General features: G+C 39.8%; 1 protein-coding gene and 1 non-coding gene across 3 annotated transcripts; both read left to right on the top strand.

Annotated features, from left to right (window-relative positions):
* On the top strand, positions 1-24822 carry RNF149 (ring finger protein 149). Of its 2 annotated transcripts, XM_069877057.1 has the most exons (9): positions 1-468; positions 8390-8640; positions 11482-11550; positions 14339-14421; positions 15679-15775; positions 16296-16325; positions 18455-18650; positions 19029-21035; positions 24195-24822. In XM_069877057.1, the coding sequence occupies exons 1-8, from the start codon at positions 27-29 to the stop codon at positions 19085-19087; spliced, it is 1227 nt and encodes a 408-aa protein (XP_069733158.1). In that variant the 5' UTR covers positions 1-26; the 3' UTR covers positions 19088-21035; positions 24195-24822. The 2 variants fall into 2 exon arrangements, with proteins under 2 accessions (XP_069733158.1, XP_069733163.1); XM_069877062.1 differs by lacking the exon at positions 16296-16325.
* LOC138716916 (small nucleolar RNA SNORD89) lies at positions 21319-21434 on the top strand. The gene has a single exon (XR_011336784.1). It is a non-coding gene; the product is annotated as a small nucleolar RNA SNORD89 (small nucleolar RNA).
* Positions 24823-26802: the final 1980 nt, after the last annotated feature.

Raw genomic sequence — 26802 nt, 5'->3', positions numbered from 1 at the left:
TCCCCCCGCGGCTCCGCGGCGGAGCCATGGCGCGGCTGGCGCTGGTGGCGGCGGCGCTGGTGGCGCTCGGGGCGCGGGTGAGCGGGGCCGCCCGGGCGCTGGAGTGGTACACGGCGTGGGTGAACACGGCCTACGTGGAGCCGCTCAGCAACCGCACCGTGCGCGGCCACACGGAGAGCGGGCGCTACGGGGACAGCTCGCCCAAGGAGGGCGCCCAGGGCATGGTCGGCATCCCCCGCGGCGCCTCCCCCCGCCACATGGAAGGCTGCGCCGCCGACACCGACTACGACGTCCCGCTGCTCCCCGGGGCGCCCGAGGGGGACCCGACGCCCTGGATCGCCCTGGTGGCCCGCGGCGGCTGCACCTTCAAGGACAAGGTCACCAACGCGGCGCGGAAGCGGGCGGCCGCCGTGGTCATCTACAACGAGGCGCGATTCGGCAACAGCACCGTGTCCATGTCCCACCTGGGTGAGCGGCGAGATTGGGGGGGGGGTAGAAACGCCTTGAAAAGCGAGGGAGAGGCGGTGTTCTGTTCGCCCGTCCTTTAAGCCGCGCTAGGAGAACGCCGGGCTGGCCTGACGCCTTCCCGGTGGGCAGCCCGGGTGTCGGGGAGAAGGTGCCGTGAGGCCGTGGGAGCGGGCAGGCTGCGATTGGGCCGTGGAATTGTGGAATCGTGGGGTGGTTTGGGTTGGAAGGGAACTTAAAGATCGTCCGGTTCCAACCCCCCTGCCATGGGTCATCGGGTCATACAATCCTGGAACGGTTTGGGTTGGAAGAGACCTTAAAGATCATCCCCTATCCAGCCGTCCTGCCATGGGGCATGGGATTGTACAATCCTGGAACGGTTTGGATGGAAGGGACCTTAAAAATCATCCACTTCCAACCCCCCTGCCACGGGTCATCAGATCGTACAATCCTGGAACGGTTTGGGTTGAAAGAAGCCTTAAAGAGCATCCACTTCCAACCCCCCTGCCACAGGTCATCGGATTATGCATGTGTCTGGGTCACAGAGTCAGCACGATTTGGGTTGGAAGGAACCTTAAAGATCATCCAGTTGCAACCCCTTTGCCATGGTTCATCAAACCATACAATCCTAGAATGGTTTATTATAGATGACTCTGGGTCATTGAATCAGCATAGTTTGGGTTGCAAGGGACCTTACAGATTCAGCCCTCCTGCCATGGGTCATCAAATTATACATGTCTCTGGGTCATAGAATCAACATGGTTTGGGTTAGAAGAGACCTTAAAGATCATCCAGTCCCAATTCCCCTGCCATGGGTCATCAAATCATAGAATCATAAAACAGTTTGAGTTGGAAGGTAGCTTAAAGATCATCCAACCCCCATGCCACAGGTCATCGAATTACAGATGCCTCTTGGTCATGGAATCAGCGTGGTTTGGGTAGGAAGGGACCTTAAAGATATCCAGTTCCAACCCCCCTGCCATAGGCAGGGACATTTCTCACTACATCAGGCATGATTGAGGAGGCCACAGTCTCATTTAGGGCTCCATTTTTGCTGTGTACCCCCTGGCAGGATGTCAACACTGGTGACAGGTTAGGCTGCTTTCCGCAGGCCATGTGGAAATGTGCCAGGTATCCTGAAGATGCCTTCTGGTGCACCTTCTTGAAGGCATCACCATAGCTATTTAAAGGTAGCTTTTGGTACAGGATTTATTGTAACAGCTTCATCGTCCTCTCCTGTGCAGGTCTGCAAGGGGACAGGACAGGGATGTAAGCATCAGGTAATACTTTAATGCTTGCAGATGCGGTAGGAAGACTGGAGCCTGGAGAAGGATGTTGACTTGGCTTGTCTGAGCATGCTAATGATCTGTAGCCTTCAGATTTTTGCCAAGATAATAACCCAGATGTTCTGTCGCTGCAGCCTCTGTTCAGGCTATGACACTAAAGCCTTGCTGGTTTTTTATGAACATCAAATGCTTAAATCAAAGGGGAAAAAAACTTCAGAACTCTGCAATAAAATCTGTTTGCATTTATAGACTTCTGAGGAATTGGAAGGCCTTCAGAGGAGGATATAAAGACAAAGCAAACTAAGTAAAAAATGCTACAAATGTGTGTTTCATCAGATCCTGGTACAATGAGTTTGTTAATGCCTGGGCCATTGTTCTTTGTGGTGAGGAGGGGGAATACTAGGGAGTCGGTTTAAGTAGAACCACTTTAATACAGTGAGCTGGAAATCTTGGGGAGTTGTTGATTCATAGCACGTATGATTTATTGGTCAGAAAACTAATTTATTTTCTTGGAATACCAAGTAGCACGAACTTCAGGATTGAACGTGAGATTACTGTTCCTCTTAGTCTGCTGCTTGCTTGGGTAGATCAGCTTGTCCCAACTCTTCTATTATTAATCCACTGTGAAAGTGGAGGTGGGATGCCAGGTTAGATGTACCTTTGGTTTTGATTCCATGTGGCAATTAAGGTACTTTCTTGGGTAATAATTCTTACCTCTTTACTTGCTCTCAGTTTCTTTTCATACCTGTCCCTCTGTGTTGGCCAGTCGGTACAAAATTTTTTTTCTTCTCCATGGGAATTTTCTAACGCTCCTCTCCATGTCCTGTTGTAGCCTTTCATAAATATCATTTGCTCTTTTGTGGAATCTCCTCCTTCTTTTCTCATGTTGCTTATTTTATCAAACTTTTATGATTTTCTCTTTTCTACTGTCATCTCTGTGCTGTGGAAGACCTTCTCGGCCTTATGTTCAGGTTTGGACTTGCTGGTATAGTTAGATCGATCAGTGGTATAAAAAGAAGTGCTCGCTGATTGCTGGTGTTTTATTCTTCTTAAGGTGGCAGAATGATGCTGATAAAAGCTCTACCTACCCAAAGAGTGTGGTTTAGTACAGCAGATATACAAGAATACATTTGTCCTCATCTATATGGACTCTGCAAATGCAGATTGGACCTCGGGATGGTTTGGGTGGGGCGGGAATGTAATAATATATTACACAATAATTACTAGCTGTACTGGAGTAACAAATCTTTGTTTCGTGGCTGAAACCTTCAAACACATAGGTGTTCGGATTTTTCAGTGCACTTTGGGAATATAAGGAAGAATGACTGTTAGTGTTTTAAGTCTTGGAGTTTTTTTTTTTAAAGAAGCCTGTGGAAGACAGGCAAGGGAGAATGTGGAATGTACAGCTGTGTTTTACAGGATCCGAGTTTGCCATTCCTGTGAAGGGATTTGTGAACTGACACGTGAGGAAGAAAATCCTTCTTCTGGAAGGAGTGTTGAGAACAAGTACTCTGGGAAACCTGCAGTGCCCTAACTAAGGAGTGATATATGCATAAGGAACATCCATTTAATGGATTGCAATTAGTGGCACTGAAAATGATATGAGATGGAACAATGGTTATTTTTAATTGAGGTGCAGCCTGAATTACATGAGGGTGATAAATGGGTAGCTTTTCTTATCTCCAAGTTTCGTCTTTTCATCTTCCTTCTAAAAAACTGGCCTTTGAACTTCCTGGCATGTAATGTGTTTGTACTTCCATTGTTGTTGGGTTTTGTGTTTTTAGATTCCAACTTAAGTAAAAAGTGAAATTCTTGATTAGGCAAAGTAGTTATAATGAATGTGTAGCCTTGCAATCCTGTCCCTCCTTCTAAAAGAAGGTTCTTCAAATATGTCTCTACTGATATGTCTTATGTTTTTAAGCCCTTTGCTCTCTGCCTGATTATGTTGTTCAGAATGCAGGGTGACTTCCCTACTAGAGGAAGTAATCATGAAACAACTTGGCATGTTGCTGAGGAGGAGGATTTTTTTCCAGTGGAAGACACCCACCTGACCCAAATGACTCAAGATGTTGGACTCCAATTATTCAATCTGAAGAGTATAAAATCAAACTTCATTTTTACAGGAATATAGACTCTGCAAGCAGTCTTAACTGTGTTCATTTTTGGTGGTGGCAGTGAACTTCATATAATACAAAGGCTTCAAATTCCTTTCCAAAACCAGAATAAATATTGCGTGTAAATATTAGCTTTAGTCTGCTTTCGGAAATACTCCATACGTAGCCACTCCAGACTTCTCTCCAGCCCACTCCCAGCTAAGTGCTGGTCAAGAAATCAGGTGGGTGCAGAGCTACATTGCAGTGGAAAGAGAAAAAGGTCTTCTCATTCTCTGTTTTTCCTGTTATGCTTTATGTTTACCATCCAGCCATCTCTGATTTCCGTCTTAAGATAGGACTTGGTCATCCTGATTGGAATATAAGTTTGATACCTTGAAGACTATGGAATAATGTGTGATTGTGGCTGACACATAGCTGGAAAGGAGGAAGGAAAACTGGCTACAGTAGTTTGAGATAGGTCTGGAGTGGAGCTTATGTGCACGGCTTGTGGATTTAAAGGAAGCTTGGGACTTAATTTGTGTGTATGACTTTGGCTACACAAAGAAAATGGTCTTTGATTTGGTGTAGCTTTGCCAAAATACACTCATCTAGTTCATCTAGTTTGTTTGTTTGGGTTTTTTTGTGGAGATCTAATCCAAACAGACACAAATGAATTTGCTCATGATTCTATAAACTCTTGCCAGCTCCAAAGCAGCAAACTTAGTAGTTTTGTAGTTTTTAGTTCAACTACATTTTGCATGTAGTTGAACTATTTGCTACATTGCTTTCAGCACTACTCAGGATTCTCAGGTAGTGCATAACTTCTGTATTACTGATGCTTTCTACTGAAAGCTTTGGGTACACTACTGCTGAAAGAACAGAACTGAAATCAATGGCTTGCTTAACTTGGACAGTGGCTGTATAGTGTTGAGCTACGGTGGAGACAAAGCTTGTCATTGGATTGTTAGTATACTGTTATGTGTTTGGTAAGTACCAGACACATTCATTTACACCAGAAACTACTGAGAATATTCAGTGTTAATTGTGGCTATAGTATTTGAGTTCCTATGCTTACATAGATCTAAGCAGTGACCTCGAACATTTCTACCAAGGTGCTCAAGCTCTGGGAGTTTTCTGGTGTTTCTCATCAGGACAAAAACTAGAGTGTTTGCAATTGTTCTCCAAATGATAGAAAATTACTATTGTTGTCTATAGGCATGTATGGGAATAGATTTGATAAGTTGGCGTGCCTGGAGTCAAAATCTGAACTGTACTACTTTTTTCCTCGTCTTGGAAGGTTTCCTTTTGCAAGAGGAGAGTAGCAATACTGGCAGTAAAACTGACCTTGGCACACTGGCAGAAAATGTGCCTTCATCTTCAGACTTCCAAGTTTGCTTTCCTTTCCAGGTATCCTGACAATCTGCCAACTATCACTGCTCTATTTAGATGATAATGTTAAAAACTCCCATATGCCAGATTTTAGATCTACCTGATTCCACTGAAGACTCAAACCTAGAAAAGAAAACAAGTTTACTCTAGCAGAGTAAAAATGTGGCTATTGATTGCCAACTTAGAAAACTATGGAAAGGTAAAGCCAACAAAGTGTGCTCCGAGTGGATACGTGTACGTGACACCGAGTTCTATTATAAATGTGATTTGAGGTCTCCAAGGTGTGTTGCAGTTGAAACGGATGAAGTGACTCAACGGCATTTCAGTCTTTGAATAATATGTTTCAGAACAGAAGTCTAAAATTAGTGAGGAATGAGTTAAAGCCCTTAGTATTACAGGCTGTTCAGGGTGACTGCTTCTCTGAGACTGTTCTTGTTCCTTTTGTAATGCTGGATGACAGTTTTGGGTTTTTTTCTAACCCTCCTTCTGTCTTCTAACCTTCAAGGCCATCGCATTTAGTTGCATATATTTTTAATGGCAAATTCATCACCAAGTCTTTAAAACTGTTAAAATGCTTTTAATGGGCATTTATTATAAGATGTATGGCATACTTGTGTTAGCTCTAAAACCAGAGGGTGGCACGGTGTCTAGCAGCCAATGCACAAAAGTATCCTGTCTTCCATTTCAAGGCAATAACTGGCCGATAGTTGGACATGCTAGTGACAAAACAGAGAAAGGCATTTCTGATTGTTTTGGGGTTTTTAAATACTACTTTGTTAGAAATCATGTGGAGAACTAGATAGCAGGATTAAACTGATTCAAGATTTTGAAACTGAGAAGGAAACCTTTATTGATTGAAAAATCCAGGCTGCTCTTAATCTTGAGACTGTCTTTTCTTCCCCAAGCCTGCATAAAGCCATGTAAGTCTTTCAAACACTCCTGTACTGTTCACGGACCGTCCTTACCTCCTGTAATTTGTAGCTCTTACAGCTGGTTAAGGACATAGGACCTAATCTCCTGATTTAGGTATGTGGATAACAGTTCTCAGCAATGTGAGATAAGTTTCTACCTTTGTACGTTCTTTTCGTGTTAACTCCCTGTGGGGTTGTGCAGAGTCAGATAGCAAGGAGCGTTTTACACGCTCCTCTCAAGATTTGCGAGACTTTCTGGTAGTGCTTTCAGCGCTGGTTCAGAGAGGAGAATAATAATTAAACCAATTCTTAGTATGCTTGGACTTGTGGTATCATGTGATTCGCTGTGTTGTTGGTGAGTAGAACTAATTACTGGAGCCTAGTTGCTTGTGGATTTGTTCTGTTTGTCTTCAGCTTTGCTGCTTTGTGTCTCCTGATGCGTGCACTGGGCAAGGCCACGCGTGCTGGGAGCTGGGCAGGTGCTTCTGCTGAGCGAGGTGCTTAGGGGGAGGCACAAGGCCTTTTCCCAGTAGTGTCTTTGTCTTTCCACACCCACCATCTTCAAACCTTGCAGAAATGTAGCGCTCTGGAAAATCTCTCTTGCTGGGCCAGGATCTGCCAGATGGGTATAATGGTTTTTACAGTAGATGAGCAGAAGCGGGATGAGTGTGCGAGGTGGAGCTGAGAAAGGGTAACTGGTATTGAGATGGGGTTATTCTACTAATAACAGGATCCTTTAGTGTTTCATCCACAGCAGACAGTCTGTACCTTATGGAAAGAGAAGCTGCTATGTACAAAAGTGAAACTTCTGCAGGTCCCCTTTGGCGTGGTAGCAGAGTGGCCAGATTGATGAGGTGTCACTCCCAGAACCGCCTCAACTAAAGGAATTTGTTTAAATATTTCAGGCAAACAGCTCTTTTGTCTTAGTAGGCAGAGAGGTGGGTGAGTCTGGAATGCTGCTTTGAGTTTTGAAAATCCCCACTTGATGTAATGTTATAAGTTAGGCAACCATTTCTTTTGACATAGCTTCTCAGTAGTGAATCTAACACAGCTGGGAGGGGAAAAAGGTTTTAAGTCTTTAGTGGGAGGTCTTGTTGCAGGTAGGTAATCTTGTGAATCTATAAAGGTACCTGTGATAATACAGCTCTAGCTTTCTGGCTAGGAAAACCCCTCTCTTTTCTCTTCTTCTACTTTCTCTCTGAAGCAAGCTTAGTTTCACTTTTGCTCAGAGGTAGAAGTGCAAAGTAAGGTGTAAAGCCAGGACTTATCAAGGGTGAATAGCAGTGTTGGTTTGCACAATGAAAGAACAATTAAAATAAAATAGTGTAGACCAGTGTAAAGGTGACATTTTTAAGAAGTACTTTTGTTTGTAATTTATTTTGTAATGCTTAGGTTACATGTTTCTGAGACAATACTGGAGATGCTTCCAGAGAACACTGAGTAAAACTCTAGTCACAGAGGATCTTTGGTTTCTGCTAGTTAGTCTTGACTTTATCTTACTGCTTTTGTTGTCAATGTGATGCTGAAAGGTTTTCTTGGAATTGAATGACTTATTTTTCATATGGGTTGGGTGCTTTTCAGTTCTAATATAAAAGAAAAGTCCTTCGGTTCCATACTCCCAAGAGAGTCCCAAATTAGTTTTTTGACAAGTCCTTGTTGTGAAATCTCATTACATTTTGAATATTTAGTATTGAAGAATCTTTTAATATTTTGTGGTATAATGTAATTTAATATTAAGTATATGAATATTTTTTATCTTTTTGTTAACGTATCCCATGTAATTGTGCTCTGGAGTCAGATTAAAACTTAATTGAATGTGTCTCTCTTCGTGGTATTCACGTGCTGTCTCCAGCTGCAGCTAAAATTCCCACACTGACAAATAAAAGAACAGCTGTTCCTGAGCTGACTGTCAGGATTTCAGCACCCTCAAGATGAGATGTGTATAACTTGTTCTTTTCTTTATGGCATCCACATCCCATCTCAATGTGTGGAATGACTATACGACTTTGAATAGTGAAGATGTATCTATTGAAGTTTATATTGTGTTGAGAGTTTCATAAAGTAAATAAAGGGGGGTTTACTAGTAAGCTTGATGTAAAGCTGCTATGCCTGAAAAAACTCAGAGGTTTTCCTCTAACTTTGCTCACTGATCTTAACTGAAGGTGCCAAATCACCATCAAACCAGAATGCCTGTATTTTTTACTGTTATGACTAACTTTTTATTCTTTTTTTCGCCCTCCAACAGGAACAGGAAATACAGTGGTGATAATGGTTGGCTATCCAAAAGGAATAGAGATATTGGAGCCAGTGCGAAGAGGGATTCCAGTAAAAATGAGTATTGTTGTTGGCACACGACATGTGCAGGAATATATTAGTGGGCAGTCGGTTGTGTTTGTAGCCATTGCCTTCATCACCATGATGATTATATCGCTTGCTTGGCTCATATTTTACTATATACAACGTTTCCTGTATACTGGATCACAGTTTGGAAACCAGGTAACTGGAGATGATGACGCTTTAGAGTATTTACTGTCTTCTGGTGTCAAATCAGTTGCCTAACTTTGCTTGTTTGTTGAAGCATTCTTGAAGATCTGTGCTTTCTTGCTACTTCACTATCTGTAAATGCTACTCAGTAGTGGTTACTGAGGCTAATGAGCAGTGTGCTAATTGGCATCACAGGTTTGGCTAGTTGTAATTATTAGATACCCATATTAAGTTGTGGGAAATATACTTAGCCACTTGTCAACAACTGAGTAAAGGCAGCTTCTTGTGTGATTTGTCACCTAACTTAACTTCCTTCCTTTTGGCATTAAAAATTACTTTAATTCCTCAGTAATTTTCATTTTCGAAGTACTAATTTCCCTAAACAGGTTTTTTTTTTCCTAATGGAGAGAGGCTGTGGTAGTTTTTTCTTTCTTAAGACTCAGAAGAAATTAGGTCTAAAATTTTGGTTCTAAAGCTTTATGAAAACTGCTTTTTGACATTGATAATCCTACTCCTCCACTGTAGAGTACTGAATGGCAGCAGGCTAGAAAGAGCACGTGTGGTGGGATTCAGCTCTTTTGGACTATCTGAAGTGCTGAGAGTGGTGGGAGTACTGGGAAGACCAGGGAGGAATAACTTTGCTTGTTAATTTGCCTCTTTCAAATTCCTGTTGTTCTCCGATAGGTTAATTAAAAAGCACCCCTGGGAGGGAAGTACTTTGCCATAAAGTAATGTATGTTGGAAGGGTCCTTTGGAGGCTCTCTGGTTCAAACCTCTGCACTCGAGAGAGCAACTTACACGGAGTTGTTGAGGAGATAGACCAATGGGACTTCTAAATATATCTTAGGATGGGACTTCCCTGTGCTTTTCAAGTCTTTCAAACAGATTAGGTGCTTTCCATGGTCATTATCAGCTCTACCACAGTTCTCTAACAGTGAAAAAGAAAGCTGCACTTGTTTTTCTTTGCAAGCTGTTATCTTTTTTTTATCTTAAGAACAACAAAATTTCAAATGACTGTTTATCACATGGACTTCCCCTGCCTTCTGTTTGAACATGTAGATTCTAGCATTTGGGAAGGAGGGAAGAGAATTTTTGTTTGCCTTCTGGAGTCTGAGCTCTGGTTAAGACTTGCAGGATGCTTCTAGGAAAATACTTAATTTCTCATTTCAGCAACTGAAGATAACATGTGGGACTTCTTTATTGGCTAAACCTGTGGTCTACTTGAAATGTTGGTTCCCTAGAGACTTTTTTACTAAGCTTTGAGTCTTAGAACATATATTCTGAGAATATTTTCAAGAAAACAAAACTTTTGAGAAGTGTTTACAGAAAAAGGAGCGTGTTTTTGTGTTGTAACAGTTGTTTGGTGAAGAAAGCTGCTTTTTCCTGTTACGTTGGCTTTAAGATAGTTCACTCTAAGGGAAGTTCACGTACTTTATAAATAGTTTTAGGAGTGTTTTTTAGGTTGAATGTGATGTTTCCCACAGATATGTACCACAGACTCTTAATAGATCTTGCTGTTCGGCTTCTTAATAAAATGAAACTGTCTTGTGTAGAAGATTATGCCGCTTCCCCCAATTCTCCCTCTTTTAAAATGACCATTGGGGGGAAAAAAGTATGAAACTATGCAAAGTTTGAAAATGTTGTGAAGATCTTCATCAAGAGCTATCATTAGGAGTTCTAAAAGAATTTTAGAAACAAAAGCAACTTTTCTATCTCAAATTTTTATAAGTAAAACTTGGGAGTTAACTATGCTGTGCTTTAAAGCAGGTTACTGTGTAAGTGCTAAGTAAGGTGAAGAAGATTATTCTAACATCAGTTTAGCAGCGGAAGACTTCGTTGCTACTGAAGATGAAGCAGGGCTATACAGAAGACCATGAGCTGATACAGAAAGCAGACTAGGTGGTTGCTGCGGGTTGTCTGTTTCTGGGAGAACTTTCAGACTAGTTCTTTTAAACACCATTAAAAAGAAAAAACCCTCCCAGTTCTCAATACTATAAGCTTTTAAAAAGGATGTAAGTCATCGTAATTATCATTACAGAGAAAAGCTGCCATTATTTTTTGTTATTCCTTTATGGTATTACATCAGTGAGGGCTGCTGCTAGACAGATCGACATCTGTTAATTCAGAATGCTTAGTTTCTCAATTTCTAGCGGTAGCTAGCACTTTGTCTTGGAATACAGTACTGCTTTCTGTTCTTGCTTTCCCTCTAAGCATAATTAGGACTGTTACTGTATAGAAGTCCACTATGGTGCCTCATACTTGTTAAGCCTTTCTTGTCATCTCCTTTGCATAATGTGTCCTTTCAGTGTGAAGCTTTGTATAGAGTGTGAGGCAGTGTTTAACTGAAGGGAAGCATTAATAGCTACAAGCAGCCTTTTGACCTGGTGGCCAGCTGTAGGCTGCCCGGCAGGATTCCACCTTCTCTCAAGCTTGTGCAAAACCTACCATATTGCTTGCTCATGGACTTGTCCAACTAGGAGGTCTGGTTCTATGGCTGTTGTTTCAGTTCTGATTGCCTCTAAAGCCTACATTAGTTTCAATTTTCTGCTGCGGGCAATCACGATGCAAGGCTATATATCTCAACTTGGTCTGCATAGTTCTGTGCTGGTTGAGTTCATTGTTAAAAGTGGTACGCTTACAGATAATGTTTGCTGCTGTGGCCCAAGAATGCAAAACTTGCAGTTCTTCAACATCCACTGGCTGGAAATATTTCGTAAACAAAGTAGTTAGCCAGAGAATAATTTTTTTTAGATGCGTTCAGAAGACTTAGTAATCCATGTGGAAGTATTTAAAACTTTGAAATGTAGCTCTTAAAACTAACTTGTGCCCTAATGCTTGAAATCTTTATTCAAGGGACACAGGAAGGAAACCAAGAAAGCAATCAGCCAGCTTCAGCTGCATACTGTGAAACGTGGAGAAAAGGTAATTCAGTGACTCTGGTTATTGCTGCATGATTTGAAAACTGTTGTAATGTACTTATAGAATTTAAACTAAAATTCTCACAAAATAATTGCAATGTGGCTTACAGTTTTAGGACTTCTGCTTAGAAGGCAGAATTTAAAATTGAAGACTTAAATTTGAATTACTTCTGTAACGAAAGGGTGTTTTGTTGCAAGTAATATCTAATTATGCAGAACATACAGGAGACTAAAGGGCTGGTACTCTAAAGATGAGGAAATACTTGTATCTTATCAGTACTTGAAAACATCAACAAGCAGATTGCAAAATACTTCCTAGGACCTACTGACAGCACAGATCTAACAACTGATGTCATGTTTTGTTTTCTTAAAAGAATATCCATCTTTTTGATTTCTAAGGTCTTCTGATAAATAAAAAGTTTTGAAAAATGAAACACTTGATTGAATATGCTAAGGAGCCATGTGACTTACTTGAAGCATACGTTTTTTTTTAACAGTACTAATTTAAAATTGCATTAAAATAAAGCTATTTTAAAAATCAAAACAACTTTCAGAAAGTTTGCTTTAGCAGCATGTGGCCTAAACTAGTAACTGTATTAGAATAACAATAGTATAAAAAGCTTTTGAAAGAAAATATTTTGGTCAGTTTCAGGCAGCTCTGATTCTAGGTGTTAAATTAGTGTCTGACTAGACTTCTGCTATATAAGGATTTTACCCTGACCCTTGTTTATCTTATTTGCTTTGTTTTTAATTAATGACTGATTTGCTCAGAGATTAAAAACAAGGGTGAATTTTTTTTTAAATCTGTGAATAAAATTAAGGTGAGAAAGGACATTTATGTGTAAGAACTTCAAAAGCTTTTGTTCAACAGAAGCTGTTCAGCTCAAGTCACATGCCCTTCATTTAGTACATCTGCTCTGAAATTAAAAACAAATCCCTGAACTGCCACATGTCTCTTTTTCTCTTATGCACTGAGCACATTTAAGTAACATTTTACAAGTATTTGTTACTTTTAATTATATTCTAAATTCCATTAAAAAGTAATTATTTCAGGCTGTTAACAGAGGGATGTTCATACTTCTGTTCATACAATGGTGACGTCAGAGATCAAGAAAGATGGAATGGAACCAAAACCTTACATAAAGCAGTATCCAAGCATAACACCAGCATAGGAAGAAATGGATGTGAAAAGGTTGTGATGAAACCTATGATGACAAACACAAGGAAGCTGTTAACTTATTTTAAGTTGATGTTCAGTAAACCTCTAAAAGATTTGTATTAGCAGATGTTTGCAGTGTACCAGTTCCTTCCCATCAATATACCCACAACTAAAATAAAATGGAGGAATTTATGTTTTTATGCAGTATGCTGGTTTTAACTATGTATGCCGTGTTAGTGAAGTAGAGTGAGATTAGGTTAAAATCACTCTATTAAGATAGTTTTCCTGCTTGGTAAATCATGTCTTCTAATTTGATTTGAATCAGCCTACTACCAGCAAATTTATGGAACTTACTGATGCAGAGGTACTGTCATGAACTAATGTAAATTTTTCTGGAAATAGTCTTATCTACTCTGCAAATGTCCTTTTTTTTTTCTTTAAATGTTTCCTTTCATCCATTATGATTAAAGAGTATTTCTTTTATTGTCCACAGGACAGTCTTTCATTATCACTTCACTTGGGGATGATGTATTTAACTAAAAATAGGTCAATATTTTAGAAGTGCATTTACTATCATGTAGAGCTTTCCTGAGAAGCTTATGGGATTATTGTAAAATGGACACTCATTTGAGTTTGTGCTACATATGGTGTGCTTGGATTTTGTGTTTTGTACAGAATCAAAAATGTTTTTTACAGAATACGTACTTGTCCTAACTTTGCTTATGTAAAAAAAAAAAATCTTGATTTGATTTATTTGGGATTTTAAGGCATTCATTATGTGAATTGATAGCAGACAAAGGAGGGAAGAACTTGCCTTGCTCTTGAAAGTTTGCTTGCAGTACTAATTCATTTGAGTGTTTGTGGTAGTGAAATTGAAATTCTTCACTAAGCCTGAAAAACAAAATTCTTTTTAGGGGATGAAAGGGAATGTTGTATACAACCTAATTAACATTGTATTATTTCTCTTGTATCTGGAGATACCCAGAATATTTGCACTGCAACTCCAAGCCTGGCTTCGAGCAGGCAGTAAGACCTGTCAGTAAGGATATATAACCTTGAGAAAGAAACAGATTGGGGTGGTGAAGTACTGTGATTTGACACTCTCTGGTGTGAGCTCAGAGAGAAGTTTTAAAAACCATTCCAGATTGCATACTTGAGCTCTCTCCTAGATACCAAAAGATATCTTTTTGGATGTGATACAAAAAAAAAGGAGTTTGCAGTATTTAACCCCAAGAATCTTGTTCTACTTAAATACTTGCAAGTCTCTGGGACCATCAGTTAAGAATTAGGTTCTGCATTTTCATCTGAGCTGACCTCTTAACATTTCTTCATCTTGTGGTGCAACCTGAAATTTTTCTGTGCTTTCATGAGCGATGCCAATGTTTGAGACTTGACAAATTACTTAAAGTTCCATGTATATCTATTTAAATTAGAAAATCCAGGTTTAGCTGTTTTTAGCATTTCGTATCACTCAATCAAATCACCTCTTGATGGAATCTTGAATTAAATGAGGGAGATTTTTATTTGCTAAACCATTTTATGCATCTTACTTTCTGTGAAGCTAGGTGTTACACAGAGCTTGTTCTCTCATGAAATATGGATGTAACGCATTTAAATGTGTTGTCATCTTTAGGGCTTAGATGTTGATGTGGAAAACTGTGCTGTGTGCATTGAGAATTATAAACTGAAAGACACTGTCCGAATTCTGCCATGCAAGTAAGTTGCCATGATTATTCTTTCCTCTATAGCATGTTTCCCCTAAGAAATGTGATAAAAGCTTTCTGGAAACTCTTCTGAAATGCTGGTGGCAGAGCTGAAGCTGTGCCATTTTCATTGCCTCTTGCATTTTGACGGGCATGGGGTTACCATGCTGCACTTAATGTGCATGCAGGAAAAAGGACCAATTGGGAGAATCATAGAATCACTAAAATTCTAAAAAACCTGTTAAGAGCATCCAGTCCAACTGTCGGTACACCACCACCAAGCTTACTAAACCATCTCATGAGCCGGCAATGTACGCTTGCAGCCCAGAAGGCCAACCATATCCTGGGCTGCATCGAAAGATGTGTGGCCAGCAGGTCCAGGGAAGTGATTCTGCCCCTCTATTCCTCTCTTGTGAGAACTCACCTGGAATACTGTGTCCAGTTCTGTAATCCTCAACGTAAGAAGGGTATGGAGTTGTCGGAACAGGCCCAGAGGAGGACTACAAAGATGATCAGGAGGCTGGAGCACCTCCCATACGAGGACAGACTGAGAGAGTTGGGCTTGTTCAGCCTGGAAAAGAGAAGGCTCCGAGGAAATCTAACAGTGACCTTCCAGTACCTGAAAGGAGCCTACAAGAAAGCTGGAGAAGGACTGTTCATAAAGGCTTGTGGTGATAGGACAAGGGGGAACAGATATAAGTTGGAGAGGGGCAGATTTAGACATAGGGAAGAATTTCTTCATCATGAGAGCGGTGAGGCACTGGCACAGGTTGCTCAGGGAAGCTGTGGATGCCCCATCCCTGGAGGTGTTCAAAGCCAGGTTGAATGGGGCCTTGGGCAGCCTAGTCTGGTGGGAGGTGTCCCTGCTCGTGGCAGGGGGGTTGGAGCTAGATGATCTTTAAGGTCCCTTCTGACCCAAACTATTCTGTGATTCTGTGTTCCAAAATACTGCATCTGCACACTTTATGAACTCCTCCAGGGAAGGAGAAATGTAGGAATGAAGTAGGACTTTCTTATTATTGAGTTAGCACTGTACACTGTTGAATTGGTATTTCTGTGGTATACAGTAACAGTTCAGTTACTGTAACAGTTCTTATTTCAGAAGTGTGGCATGAAATAAGATGCTTCTGTAACTTTGAGTAAATTAAGCAGCACCTAATTGTCAAGGTTATAAAGAAATGTTTTTTTTTTTTAATATAGTAACTTGCACATCATTTAAAGGAATGTATGGCTTTCATGGTAAGTTCTAAAGAGCATTTCTTTTCTTTAGGCACATCTTCCATAGAACATGCATTGACCCTTGGCTTTTGGACCATCGAACTTGTCCAATGTGTAAACTAGATGTTATCAAAGCTTTGGGATATTGGGTATGTTGCACACTTAACTTTAATTTTCAAAGTAAAAGTACAGTACAGGAGGTAAGACTTCGTCACTGTTAAGATAATAGCAGTTGGTACTTGGTGAGACTGAGGAAACTGGGCAAAGATGCAAGTATAATTGAGTGCGAACTAGAAAAATAAGAGAATTTTATGGGTAAGAGTTTAAACATTATATCGAGCAGCTTATTAATCCTCTGTGTACTCTTCTGTGATAACCATTTTTTCTGTCTCCAGCTGATGATAGTAAAAAACAGGAAGCAGAGGTGAGGCAGTTTGCCCAAGCTGCAAAAACATCACTTAATTCAGTAGATCTAAAGCATATGTTTGATCTTGTTGAGAACTGCGATTCAGAGGAAGAAATTACAGTTTTTCTATTCTGTTTGTGTGCATCTGCATATGCCCAGTGTTTTCTCCCTATAAATGAACCAGTACTTAGAACCTTCCTAAAGACATTCACCAGAAACTGGTTAAGTAGAGAAAATGATGTGCTCTCATTTCTTTCTGACAGCACCAGAAAAGAGAGATGAAGACACGTGCGGTAGGTTACTTGGTCACTGTTGATAAATAGTCTTGAGTTCCACTAAAATGCCATAGGCGTGAATGTACCTCCTTTCTCTTCCGCTGATTTACAGAGATCTTCAGAAGGCAAGGGTGTTCTTTGGTTTCAGGGACCTTCCTTTCATAGACTAGCTCTGTGTTTTGACTAGCTTTTCTCTTATTTCACTGCAGAGACTTAGCAGATCTATGGAAGACTTTAATAAATTACTTTTTTTGTCAGAGGTGGTGATATATGCTGTGTAACATATATACCAGATTGTGGTGCTTCTGTGTATTAACTCAGGCTTTACCCAAGAGTTGCAATCTTTTTGTCATGTAAAATAGTTATTACTCTAATGTGGTTATGTGAGCTGCTTACATTTTTCTCACTTCGAATTCTTGGAGTTGATGTAACTTGTGTTATATGCAGAAGGATATATCCTTTTGTGTATAGACTGAAAACTGAAGTATTAGAACCTTCAGAACACTTTTATTCCCTGAATCGGTGCTGTTTCAGAGGATAGTGTCACTAAGCCTAACCAGGAGGAGTAATACCTCTTCAGCTTCTTATGCAAAATCAATGTTGGAAAGCAGATTGAATGGGATTATATTAAATACAGAAGCCCATTTCTTTTTTTCTGGTGGAATGGGGGAAATATCAAGCTTATGCATCAATCATTCAAGTCCCACTGAAGCTAATAATGTGGGAAATCATTCAGTATTTTTTTTCTAGCTTAGTTTTCAGCCTGATCTAGGTTGCCCAGTCTGGTTTGTAGAGTGATTGTGTGAATCTCCTACTGATGTGAGGAAAAAAGTGCAAAGAGCAAGGGTGGCTTCTTTCAGCAGTGTGCTTGCCGAGTGATATAACTGTAGACAAGAATGCGCAGCCTTATTATAGAAACCTAGTGAACATTCTGCAAAGAGGCTGAAAGCTTAGTTCAGTTTTATGGAAAACACATACTTGAGTTGCTTCACAATTTTTAAAGGCTCAGAGTAGAAGGAAGGTACTAAGTTGTATTACCCAGCCTTTGTTTTGTAGAGAGCAAACTTCAGTGGTCTAGTAGCTATTTCTTACAAGAGAAAAAAACCCACAGTTCAGCACGTCTGCCAGATTTAGTAGAGCATTGTTCAATCTCGTAGCTTTGGTGCTTATTTTACTGCCTAAGTTTTGGAACCCAAATTAATGCCCCCACCCACACATGTACAGATTAATAACACATGTGTCTTAACTTGTGTTCAATGGTAGCTGTTCTATAGCTTATTAAAATTCAGTACATTTTAAAATACATTGCTTTGGTGCTAAAGAAAGAATCGGCCTAGAATTTCTTAAGTCTTAAGATGAGCCTTGGCTAATTGTTTGAAGAGGGGAAAAATACTCATTATGAAGCCCACAGAATAGCTACTTTTACTGCAGTATACTTACTTATGGATAAATGATGTCAGTATATCGATGGCAATAGCGTAATGAAGGTAGACTGTTTAATTTTAGGAACAGAATTGTGCCTGTAGGAATTCTAATTAACTTTCAGAATGGATCAGAAATAGCTCCTGCTATACAATAGATGAAATAAATTCTTTTGTCTGTGCTGCAGATGTTTTTTGTTCCTGCAAAGTGACAAGCCAGCATATTTGCATTTTTGGAACAGACTGAAAGTTAGGCTGGAGGGAAGTTTATTCTGATGTCAAATGTTTGCTCACCCCAGTTTAAAAAAAAAAAAAATCTAAGCTTGTCCAGCTACTAATATAAAAAAGAGAAAAGAACAATAGGTTTGCTCAGCGTAGACTTAACATGTAATGAGCTGGCCTTTAACTAAACTGCAGCAATACTGTTGCTGCATTGTTGAAATATTCCATCAAAGAGGCTGGCTGGGTTGACTCCTGCTGTTGCTGGTTTTGGCTTAGGGGTGGCTTTGGAAAAGTGGCTTTTTCTTTTACTTGGCTTTATTTCTTTGTGGTTGGACAATACCATTGAAAATAGGCACTGCTCAACATGGCACCCATGAGCGCATAGATAATAGACAAAAAAATGATCTTTTTTCCAATAAGGTGAGGTTACAAAGTGGTAACATGGAGGAATGTTGATGCCTAATGGTGGACAAAAGTGTCAATTAAATGTATTTAATTTTGAAGGGGGACCCTGAAGATGTACTTGAAGTTCCAATACCTGAATCAATAAGCGGCAGTGTTTCAGTTGGAAGTCTGAGTATTGCTTTACAAGATGATGACAGAAATGAAGTAAGCGAATTGTCAGCCTCCTCCACGAATGAATCTGTATTGCAGTGTACCAGTTTAAAAGAGGATGCAGGTGAAACCACAGCATTACTTGGTAAGTCATAATTTAGTTTAATGCTTAATAATCCTCAGCACCATTCATTGCATTAGAAGAAGCCATTCTCCAAGTGACATTAGCAGTGTTAGCACTGCAGTGCAGACCAGACTGGGCTGTGTCACTACTGATGTTCAGAAAATACAAACAGGTAGATTTTGAGAGAATTGTATAGATCTGGAGAAAACTGATTTTGGGAGGGTGGGAAGGGAAGATGTAAATAGTGTCTTAGGAGGATTACTTACACAGGGAATGTTAGGTATACCTAACGTTCTCTGAATGTGAAATTTGTTGCCAGAGTTTGGATTAATGTAACAGATAAAATGTATTAAAATGGTAAATCAACAAACAATTTTTTTTCCAATTCCTGCCTTCTAGATGTGGATGTCAGTAGTAACTGTCATGGAGAACATCTATCTAATGGAAATTCCCACTGAACTGCTTCATAGAAGATGTCTTGAATAGACTGTTGAAGAACTATTATTTTTTATTTAATTAGTATGGACTTTTGTCTAGTTAATGGAAAAAATAACAATGTAAATTATTTTACCTTTCAAACTTTTCTAGCTGGTGTTCCAAAAGGGCTAATGACTAAGAATTTTGTACACAGGAGGATTTTATAAAACCTCCTCTGGATGTCTCATCCTAAAAAAAGATGCAATAACCCTTTTTCTGTAAGCATTGTTACAATGTCATTGTGTTGCAGAGGGCTGTAACAAAGATGAAGACTAGGCAGTGAAAACAATGTAGAATGTCTAACAGAAATATTTTGGATGCACTATTTACGTTCAGTATGTACACATGGAGAACACTTACAAGACTACAACTATTAAAATGCTCTGAAAGTTCTGATTTGTTGTAATCGGAGATGGATATTCATATATATATAACTTAACATTGAAGGAATCGAATAAGTTCATGGATATGTTGCAACTTTCCTTACATGTAACAAGTACTGATTTGATCTTGTAACGTGTTCTACTTAGAGTGGATGCTGAGAGAAAAGGAGACTTTCTCCACCTTGCTAGCTTTTATACTGAATTTGGCAGTAATAGGTTGTGCTAGGTGGTCTTCACGTGCTGAGCATGTAGACTTATTTAGGTATATGCACACTGGTTACCTCTTTCAGTCTTAAACTCAGTAGAACAGAGGTAAAGGGCTAATTGTGGCTACAATATATTTATTAGTCTATTTATAAGAATTTACTTAATTCCTTCTTTCTCCCGCTCCCACTTAGTTATATACGAATTGAAACTGTTTCTTAGAATCTACAAAGGTTGGGTTTGTTTTTTTCTTTTCCTTTGCATAGAGATGCTGGAATTCTTCTCTTGGGTATTCCACGTCGGGAGTTTTGACTGGATTTGCCATTAGCTTTTATCCCTTTCTTTTAGATTAGCAGTATTGTGCCTTATAGTAAAACACTTAAGAAACCTGAAGCATCTGAGAGTAAATATAAACCCTGGCATCTCCCATTATGACCTCTTATTCAAATATTTATATACTGTAAGTGGTATAAGGAATTGCTAAACTGTTTTGTAAAGAAATATGTATATTTAAAACACTACTTAAGAGTGTTAAGTGAATTGTTTAGGATTTTAGCATTGCCATGTTATAGTATACTACATTCCTCAATTTTCTTTTGTAAAGCTGTTACTAGAGGTTGCTTAAAACGGTGTCTTTTACTAGACATTTGTTTTAGAGTGCGTTTTGTTTTTAAAATGTATATTTGGAATGTTTTTAAGAAAATATGCAATTCTTTTTCTAACTTATACTGAGCTTCAATAGAAGCAATAACTTTTTTTAATTTTAGAATGAATGTTCCAGAAATGACAGAGGTTTCAGCTGGGGAAATATAATCTGAACTTCTACTTTGCAGAGCAGATGTTTCACCCTAAATTTCCTTCAAAATATTCCTACCAATGTCTACTTCAAAAATATAAATCTGCCTCTTCCCTGCAGGAGTGTAACTTTAGTTTACTGGAAAGTTGTCAGGTTGTGGTTCTGATGTCACCAGCAGGTGCAAGTTTTTGTGATGCCTTTATCTTACAAGAAGCACATGAGAATGGAATATGACTGACCAACCATCTCCAAAACTGAACAAATAACCCACAACTAAACCTAATAATGTATAGGGACATTTATGTCTCCAAAAGAAGCTTATCAACACTTCCAGAACTGCCTTTTTAACTCTCTTCAATATTAAAATCTAAGTCTTCTCCCTCTTCCTTAACACAAAACTGAACATTGACATAGTAATGTAGAGAGGGTTTAAACTCTAGCTCAAGGAGGAACGAAAAGGCGTTATCAAGAGAAGTATTGTCAGTCTGTGGATTGTGTCTTGCTGATACCTGCAGCGCAGTATTCATGCTGGAGGGGAGAAATGTGGTAAGTACTGCAGTTTTTGTGCCATACTTATAAAACAAAAAGCTTTTCTTAAGAATCAAAGCTGAGATCTGGCAAATGAAAAGCTAAGGAACATATGCTAATTGAAAAGCGTGCTTATAAAATCTGAAGTGTAAGTAATACTATTGACGTACAAAAATATCTGCGTGTGAAGGTACCTCTTTTGTTTCAACCTTTCACAGCAGTAGTTACAGTTCTTTCAGTCAAATTGGTTTGCACGTAGATAGTCTTTGATCTAGTTAGGTCTTGTAAGGCCAGCTGTGCCGCTGAGGAATGATGACAATAAAAGGCCGAATTGCAGTGCCTCCAGCAAGCAGTTTGCTCTCATTGGAAGCACGATGACAAAAATCCTTTGAAGCGAATCATTAGTCTGACCTCAGTCAAAAAGCTGACATGCATTAGCAAAAAAAAGAGTGGTACAATAAAAAGTACAAGACAGGAAAGAGACAATCTAGGGAGCTTAAAACAGTAGCAAGGGAGGATTAGAAACATGAAGCATATGACCTACTGTTACAGCTCATCTAATACATAACTTTTAGAGTAAACAGTTGTAGGCAGCTACACATAAACACAGATTCCCAGACTGCTGATCTGGACCGGCTATGTTGGATCAAACTGGTATTTCTTGTTTCTAGCACTTTACCTACCAAAAGCTTATTTGAAGGTCAGAGCTAAGAAATCTCTTGGTTTTGCAGGATAGGTGCCTTTTAACTCCCTTCCTTAAAAATTCTCCAAATGGTAATCTGCTTCTTCTTAGGCCATGCCTCGCCTATAATGCAGGAGCTGATGCTGGGTGTTGTGGGTTCCTTCTGCTGCTGCCCCCCACCCCTATTTCTTTTCTCCTCCAAACTGCGCATTTTTCATGAAACATGCAGGAACTTATGTCTGAGACTTCTGTCCCTCTGTCAGATTTTAGTCTAATCAGGCAGAGCGCCTCTTATTAGAATTGATATGGTATGATTATACAAAGCTAAAGCACAGTTCCTACATAAGGTGGACAGCCTGTCACTTGTGATGCTGAATAAATCAGTCTGTGAAAGTCCCTAGCGTGACGAGGGGTTATTACTGCAGAATAAGTTTTGTTAGTCTCATGTTCATTGGTAAGGCTTCGTTAGTTCCGGTGTTTCTGTTGGGGAGAAAATTTGTAAATGTGCTTTTAAAAAGGGAGGGTTCTTTTGTTTGTTTGTTTTGGTTTTTTTTTTAAATGCTTTTAAAAAGGAGCTATGAACATATCAAAATGGACTGGTGTTCAAAGCGAGTACTAGAGGCCCCTCTTTGTTCAGAAATTTTAGTTTATTAATGATAGTCCACAAATGCCAAATTGGATAAGAAATTTGACAGTACACAACTGTTTAAACTAGCGTCAGCTTTCAGACTTGATAGCAAGCAAAAACGAATCACAGACATTTCAGATCTAAATACATATTAATAGTTAATTACCTGCAGTACCAGTTTAACCAGAAAATTTGGGATTTTCTTCTACTAATGACCCCTAGACTGAATTCCTCTTTGGCTCTAACTGGTGCTTAGAGAAGATTCTTTGCATGTACTAGGGAGGTTTGATTAGATAACAGTAACTCCTTTCCCCTGCCCCTCACATCCCCTCCCCCAGTATGTGAATGTAGTCCAGTAAACTGTTACCAGTAATTATTGCTAGATTCTGGAGGTGTGCCAGGGGAGTTGTAGGATAACTCAATTACAGTGAGAATGCTTATAATCCATGCCAGCTTAATACATTGGGCCTGGTATATTCCTGCCAAAGCTGGGCTGTTGTACTTTAGGAATTCCTGTCCTGTACCAGAGTGTAACCGGCACAGAGGAAAAAAACATTGCAACAATTATGACATTTGGGTTTTTTTATCACTTGATGTAGGAGTGGTTGTCTTTGTTTTCTGCCTGGCCTGCAAGTGTGTAGCAGTGATTGCCCCACTCCCTGTGCCCTACGGCTCAGAGGGTGTCTGGGGCAGAGGCACCATCTACACTGGCAGGTTTTGATGCGCTCAATCAGAAGCGGAAGGTGTTGGGTTTGCATTATGGTGGCAATAAATAGGACACAACAGGTTGAGCTAATTATTTAGCTGCCCCATAAAAGCAGACTTATCCAGTCTAGGCAAGTCTAGAAATGCAACTGCTGTTAGTAGTGCCAACTGTACTTTGAAGTATATACCAGTTGGCTGAGAATGGTATTCGCAATTTGTGTAATATTTTTTCAGTTGCTGCCACAATGTGTAATAAAGACGTGTTTTTATTACACGTCAGCATTCCAGATGTTTGGTAAAACAGGCAACTCTTGCTCAACAGAGCCTTTAGCACCCTCAGTCAAGCCAGCAGTTATGGTTAGGTGGGTATCTGGGGGGTTTGTTTGCTTTTTTTGATTTTTTTTGTTGGTTTTTTTTTTGTTTCAGCTTGGGTTTTTTTTTTTGAGTGGAGCGGTTGCCTGTGTAGTTTTCAGTGGTTTGATTTTCAGAATCCTGCATTAAATGTAGTGTTTCTGTGCTGGGTGAAGGTGTTGACATCAATAAGAATGTACCAAAACCTACTAGAGGAGTCGGTTGTTAGTATTTCATCAGGTTAACCTGGAGGGAATGGAGTTCTTGGTGCTGGCAAGTTGATGAGACCATTCTCTTCTGTGTTTTCCCTTCAGCTGCCAGGATGGGTGAGACTTTGCCCAATGGCTTTGACTGATTTAATAGCTCACTGCTAGAAGGAGAGATAGTGGCCCTTTCTGATTTCCTTTTCTGGCCTATTTACTTTGCTCTGTCTTACGTTCAGACTAAGAGTATGCAATGAACTAATTCAATTTAAGTGGCAGAAAATTACATCTGTCAAAGCTATGTCTTGACAAGCTAAGAAACTAAATTACTGTGCAATTGATGATGGAGTTTTAAAACTGAGCTGTAAGGGTATGAGGAGTTGGGGTGGAGCAGGGAAAAGCAAGACTCTCCTTGGGTAAGTTAGAGATGCGGTTTTATAACAGGGCCATGGTGAATTACAGTTCCTGAAATGGAAGGTGGGAGCAGCGGGTTTTGGTTTTTTGTGGGTTTGTTTTTTTTTTTTTTGAACTAGAATGGCTGTAAAACTCATCATGTCTTCTGTCCTTGATAGAGTGATCTTTACTAGATGTGTTCTTTTCTCTTGCAGGTGATATGTGAAGATTTGGGAATTGGAATTGTAGATTAACCATGCACAAATCAAGCTGAAGGCTTTTGTTTTTGTTCAGTATGGGTCCTGATCTCTCTCCTCAGGTATCCTGTTGTATTGCAAAACTTGATTTGAGGAAGTTTAAAAAGTAGAATGTCTCTATAATTGCATGTGTTTGTGTGAAGAATGCATTGCCTGGAAAATGTCTACTATATGTCCATTGAACCTGAAGCTACTTTTCACCATCTGAAACATGGTAACGATACTGCATTCTTAAATGAGCGTATCCTTCTTAATTCAGAAGAACAGTTTGGGTTTCTATCTTTTTTTTTTTTTCTCTTTTTAGTCTGAAGCTTAAGTCCAAAACTTTGAAGCCAGTTACTTCTACTGTAAACATAACTGCAGAGAAACATTCAAACTTGCTAGTCTGTCAACACCTATTCACAGTCAACAGTCTTTTATGGTAACCTAGTACTAACTTGGTTGCATTGTTTGGATTAAGCACTGGGCTATGTCTCTTCCTTTGTGTATGTACAACTGTAAGAATGTCAAGTTATGCATTGTTGTTGTAACTTAATGGCTAAAAGCTCAAATTCCATAATAAATTATACAGACCTTTTAAAAAGCACCATGGATGAAGCTTGAAGGGTTTGTTTTATTTGCTTTGCTTATGTAAATGGATGTGAGACACTTGACTAGCACAGCATAAAGCAATCCTAACTTCATCCGGCGTAACTAAGGGTGTATTGGCTACATGACGTTCACATCTTTTCTGTATGTTGTGGAGTTTCCCCCCCACCTCACGTAATCACTATCTGTGTGGGTTAGTGGGTTAAACTCTAACCTGGGCTGGCTCTCGCTTCTCGTCCCAACAGGACAAGGTCAGAGAAGATGCAAAAACTCTTGGGTAAAGCTAAGCAACAGTTACCAGTTATTAGAGGCAAAACAGACTTGACTTGGTGAAAACTAATTTCTTGCCTTTTAAAAATAGGGTAGTGAGAAAAAAGGACAAAATTAAACGCCCTTTTCTTTCACCTTCTCTTCTTCCTAGGCTCAACTTCCCTGCTTTTACTCCTGTCTTTTCTACCTCTCTCTTCCCTGACTGCTGGTAGGTGCCTAGGGAAGGAGGGTTATGATCAGTCCGTACCCTTTGGCCTCAGCTGTTCCCCTGCTCCATCATGGGCTACCTCCCAGAGTTTGCAGTTCAAGAACTTCTCCAATGTGGATCCTATCCCTGGGGTGCAGACAGCTCCAGTGTTCTAGAGATGCCACTGGCCTGCCTGAGAGGCTCAGCTGTGCCCTGCAGTTTGGCTGTTGGAGCAAGAGCCTCAAAGAGGTCACACTGCAAACCTCTCCCCCCTCCCAACTTTGCCATGTAAACTAAACAGACTAAGAAATGCAGCAGAGCATGGGTCACCTTCCCTCCTAAAAAGCAAATAACGCAGAGGCCTACAGCAAATTCAGTTAGCAAGTTCAAATATTTTCATCAATGCATGGAGCTTGGAACTGGATAGGTTGTGCCTCCTTCCTAAGTATAGGAATGTATTAGCATAGACTAGTTTGGGCTGGAAGGGGAACTTCCAACCCCGCTGCTGTGGGCAGGGACACCTCCCACTGGATCACATTGCTTGAAGCCTCATCCAGCCTGGCCTTGAACACCTCCAGGGATGGGATGTCCATGATATCTCTGGGCAGCCTCTTCCACTGCCACACCACTCTCACAGTAAAAAATTTCAAGATCAAATCTACATCTCCCCCTTTTCAGCTCAAAACCATCCCTCATCATATCACTGCATTCCATGATAATGACCCCTTCCCCTGCTTTCCTGTAAGCAAGTCACCTTTAAGTACTGAAAGGAAGTATTTATGAGTTTATGATAGGTACTTCTGTAAAAATGTTTCTTGATAATTGATTTTTTCCTTTTAGTTATAGGGCAGTTCCAGTGACTGGGGATTTATGCATGACAGTACAACCTGAACAAATACTGTGAAGAGACAGCACAGCTCAGCTTTTACTATAGTAGCGTATCAACTGTGGGAGGGTTTTCTTTGCTAAGCTTGAATTCTTTAAAGGAGTTGTGCAAGTCCTAAAGTAAACAGCAATGCCTTGAAGCAGCAGTAATCAGTTTTCTGATTTGTTTTCTACTATGTTATAAGCTATAGTACAAAGTTCCAAACAAAAGCATAAAATATAGTGGTTTGGTTTTTTTTAAATGAAGTTTTTGAAGAGGGGTACTAATACATAGGAGATAATCAAATTGTACTTCTACTTTAGTAGATATAAAGCATTAAGTTCAGAACACAAGTTAGGTTAACTGTTACTGCTAAACAATGACTTACAGCAAGCGTCTTGGGTTTTAGAAGGAGGTCTAGATTGGGACAGGCCTTAAATAAATACAGGTTTAGTCAGCACAAAATCTTTTAACTCTGGGAAGCTATAAAAGTCTTGTCATTACGGGTTAAAAAACACCTTTCACAGGACTTCATATCGAAAGTCCTGCATGAGATGAGAGATCGATGGGATTTTCAATCTAAGTAATTTAGCAACTTAAATTACTTGGAAAGAAAAAGCAAGAGACAGTGTTGATCTTGCATTATTGATCTCGCA

This window comes from Phaenicophaeus curvirostris, chromosome 1, assembly GCF_032191515.1.
Source record: "Phaenicophaeus curvirostris isolate KB17595 chromosome 1, BPBGC_Pcur_1.0, whole genome shotgun sequence".
NCBI classification, from domain to species: domain Eukaryota; kingdom Metazoa; phylum Chordata; class Aves; order Cuculiformes; family Cuculidae; genus Phaenicophaeus; species Phaenicophaeus curvirostris.
Note: the sequence above shows the minus strand (reverse complement) of the source record. Positions and strands in the feature narration are given on the sequence as shown.

Coding starts and splice junctions, on each gene's coding strand:
- RNF149 (XM_069877057.1), top strand. CDS start 27: ATGGCGCGGCTGGCGCTGGTGGCGGCGGCGCTGGTGGCGCTCGGGGCG. Junction 16,326..18,454: donor GAGAGATGAAGACACGTGCG/GTAGGTTACTTG, acceptor TTAATTTTGAAG/GGGGACCCTGAAGATGTACT. Junction 18,651..19,028: donor TGAAACCACAGCATTACTTG/GTAAGTCATAAT, acceptor CCTGCCTTCTAG/ATGTGGATGTCAGTAGTAAC.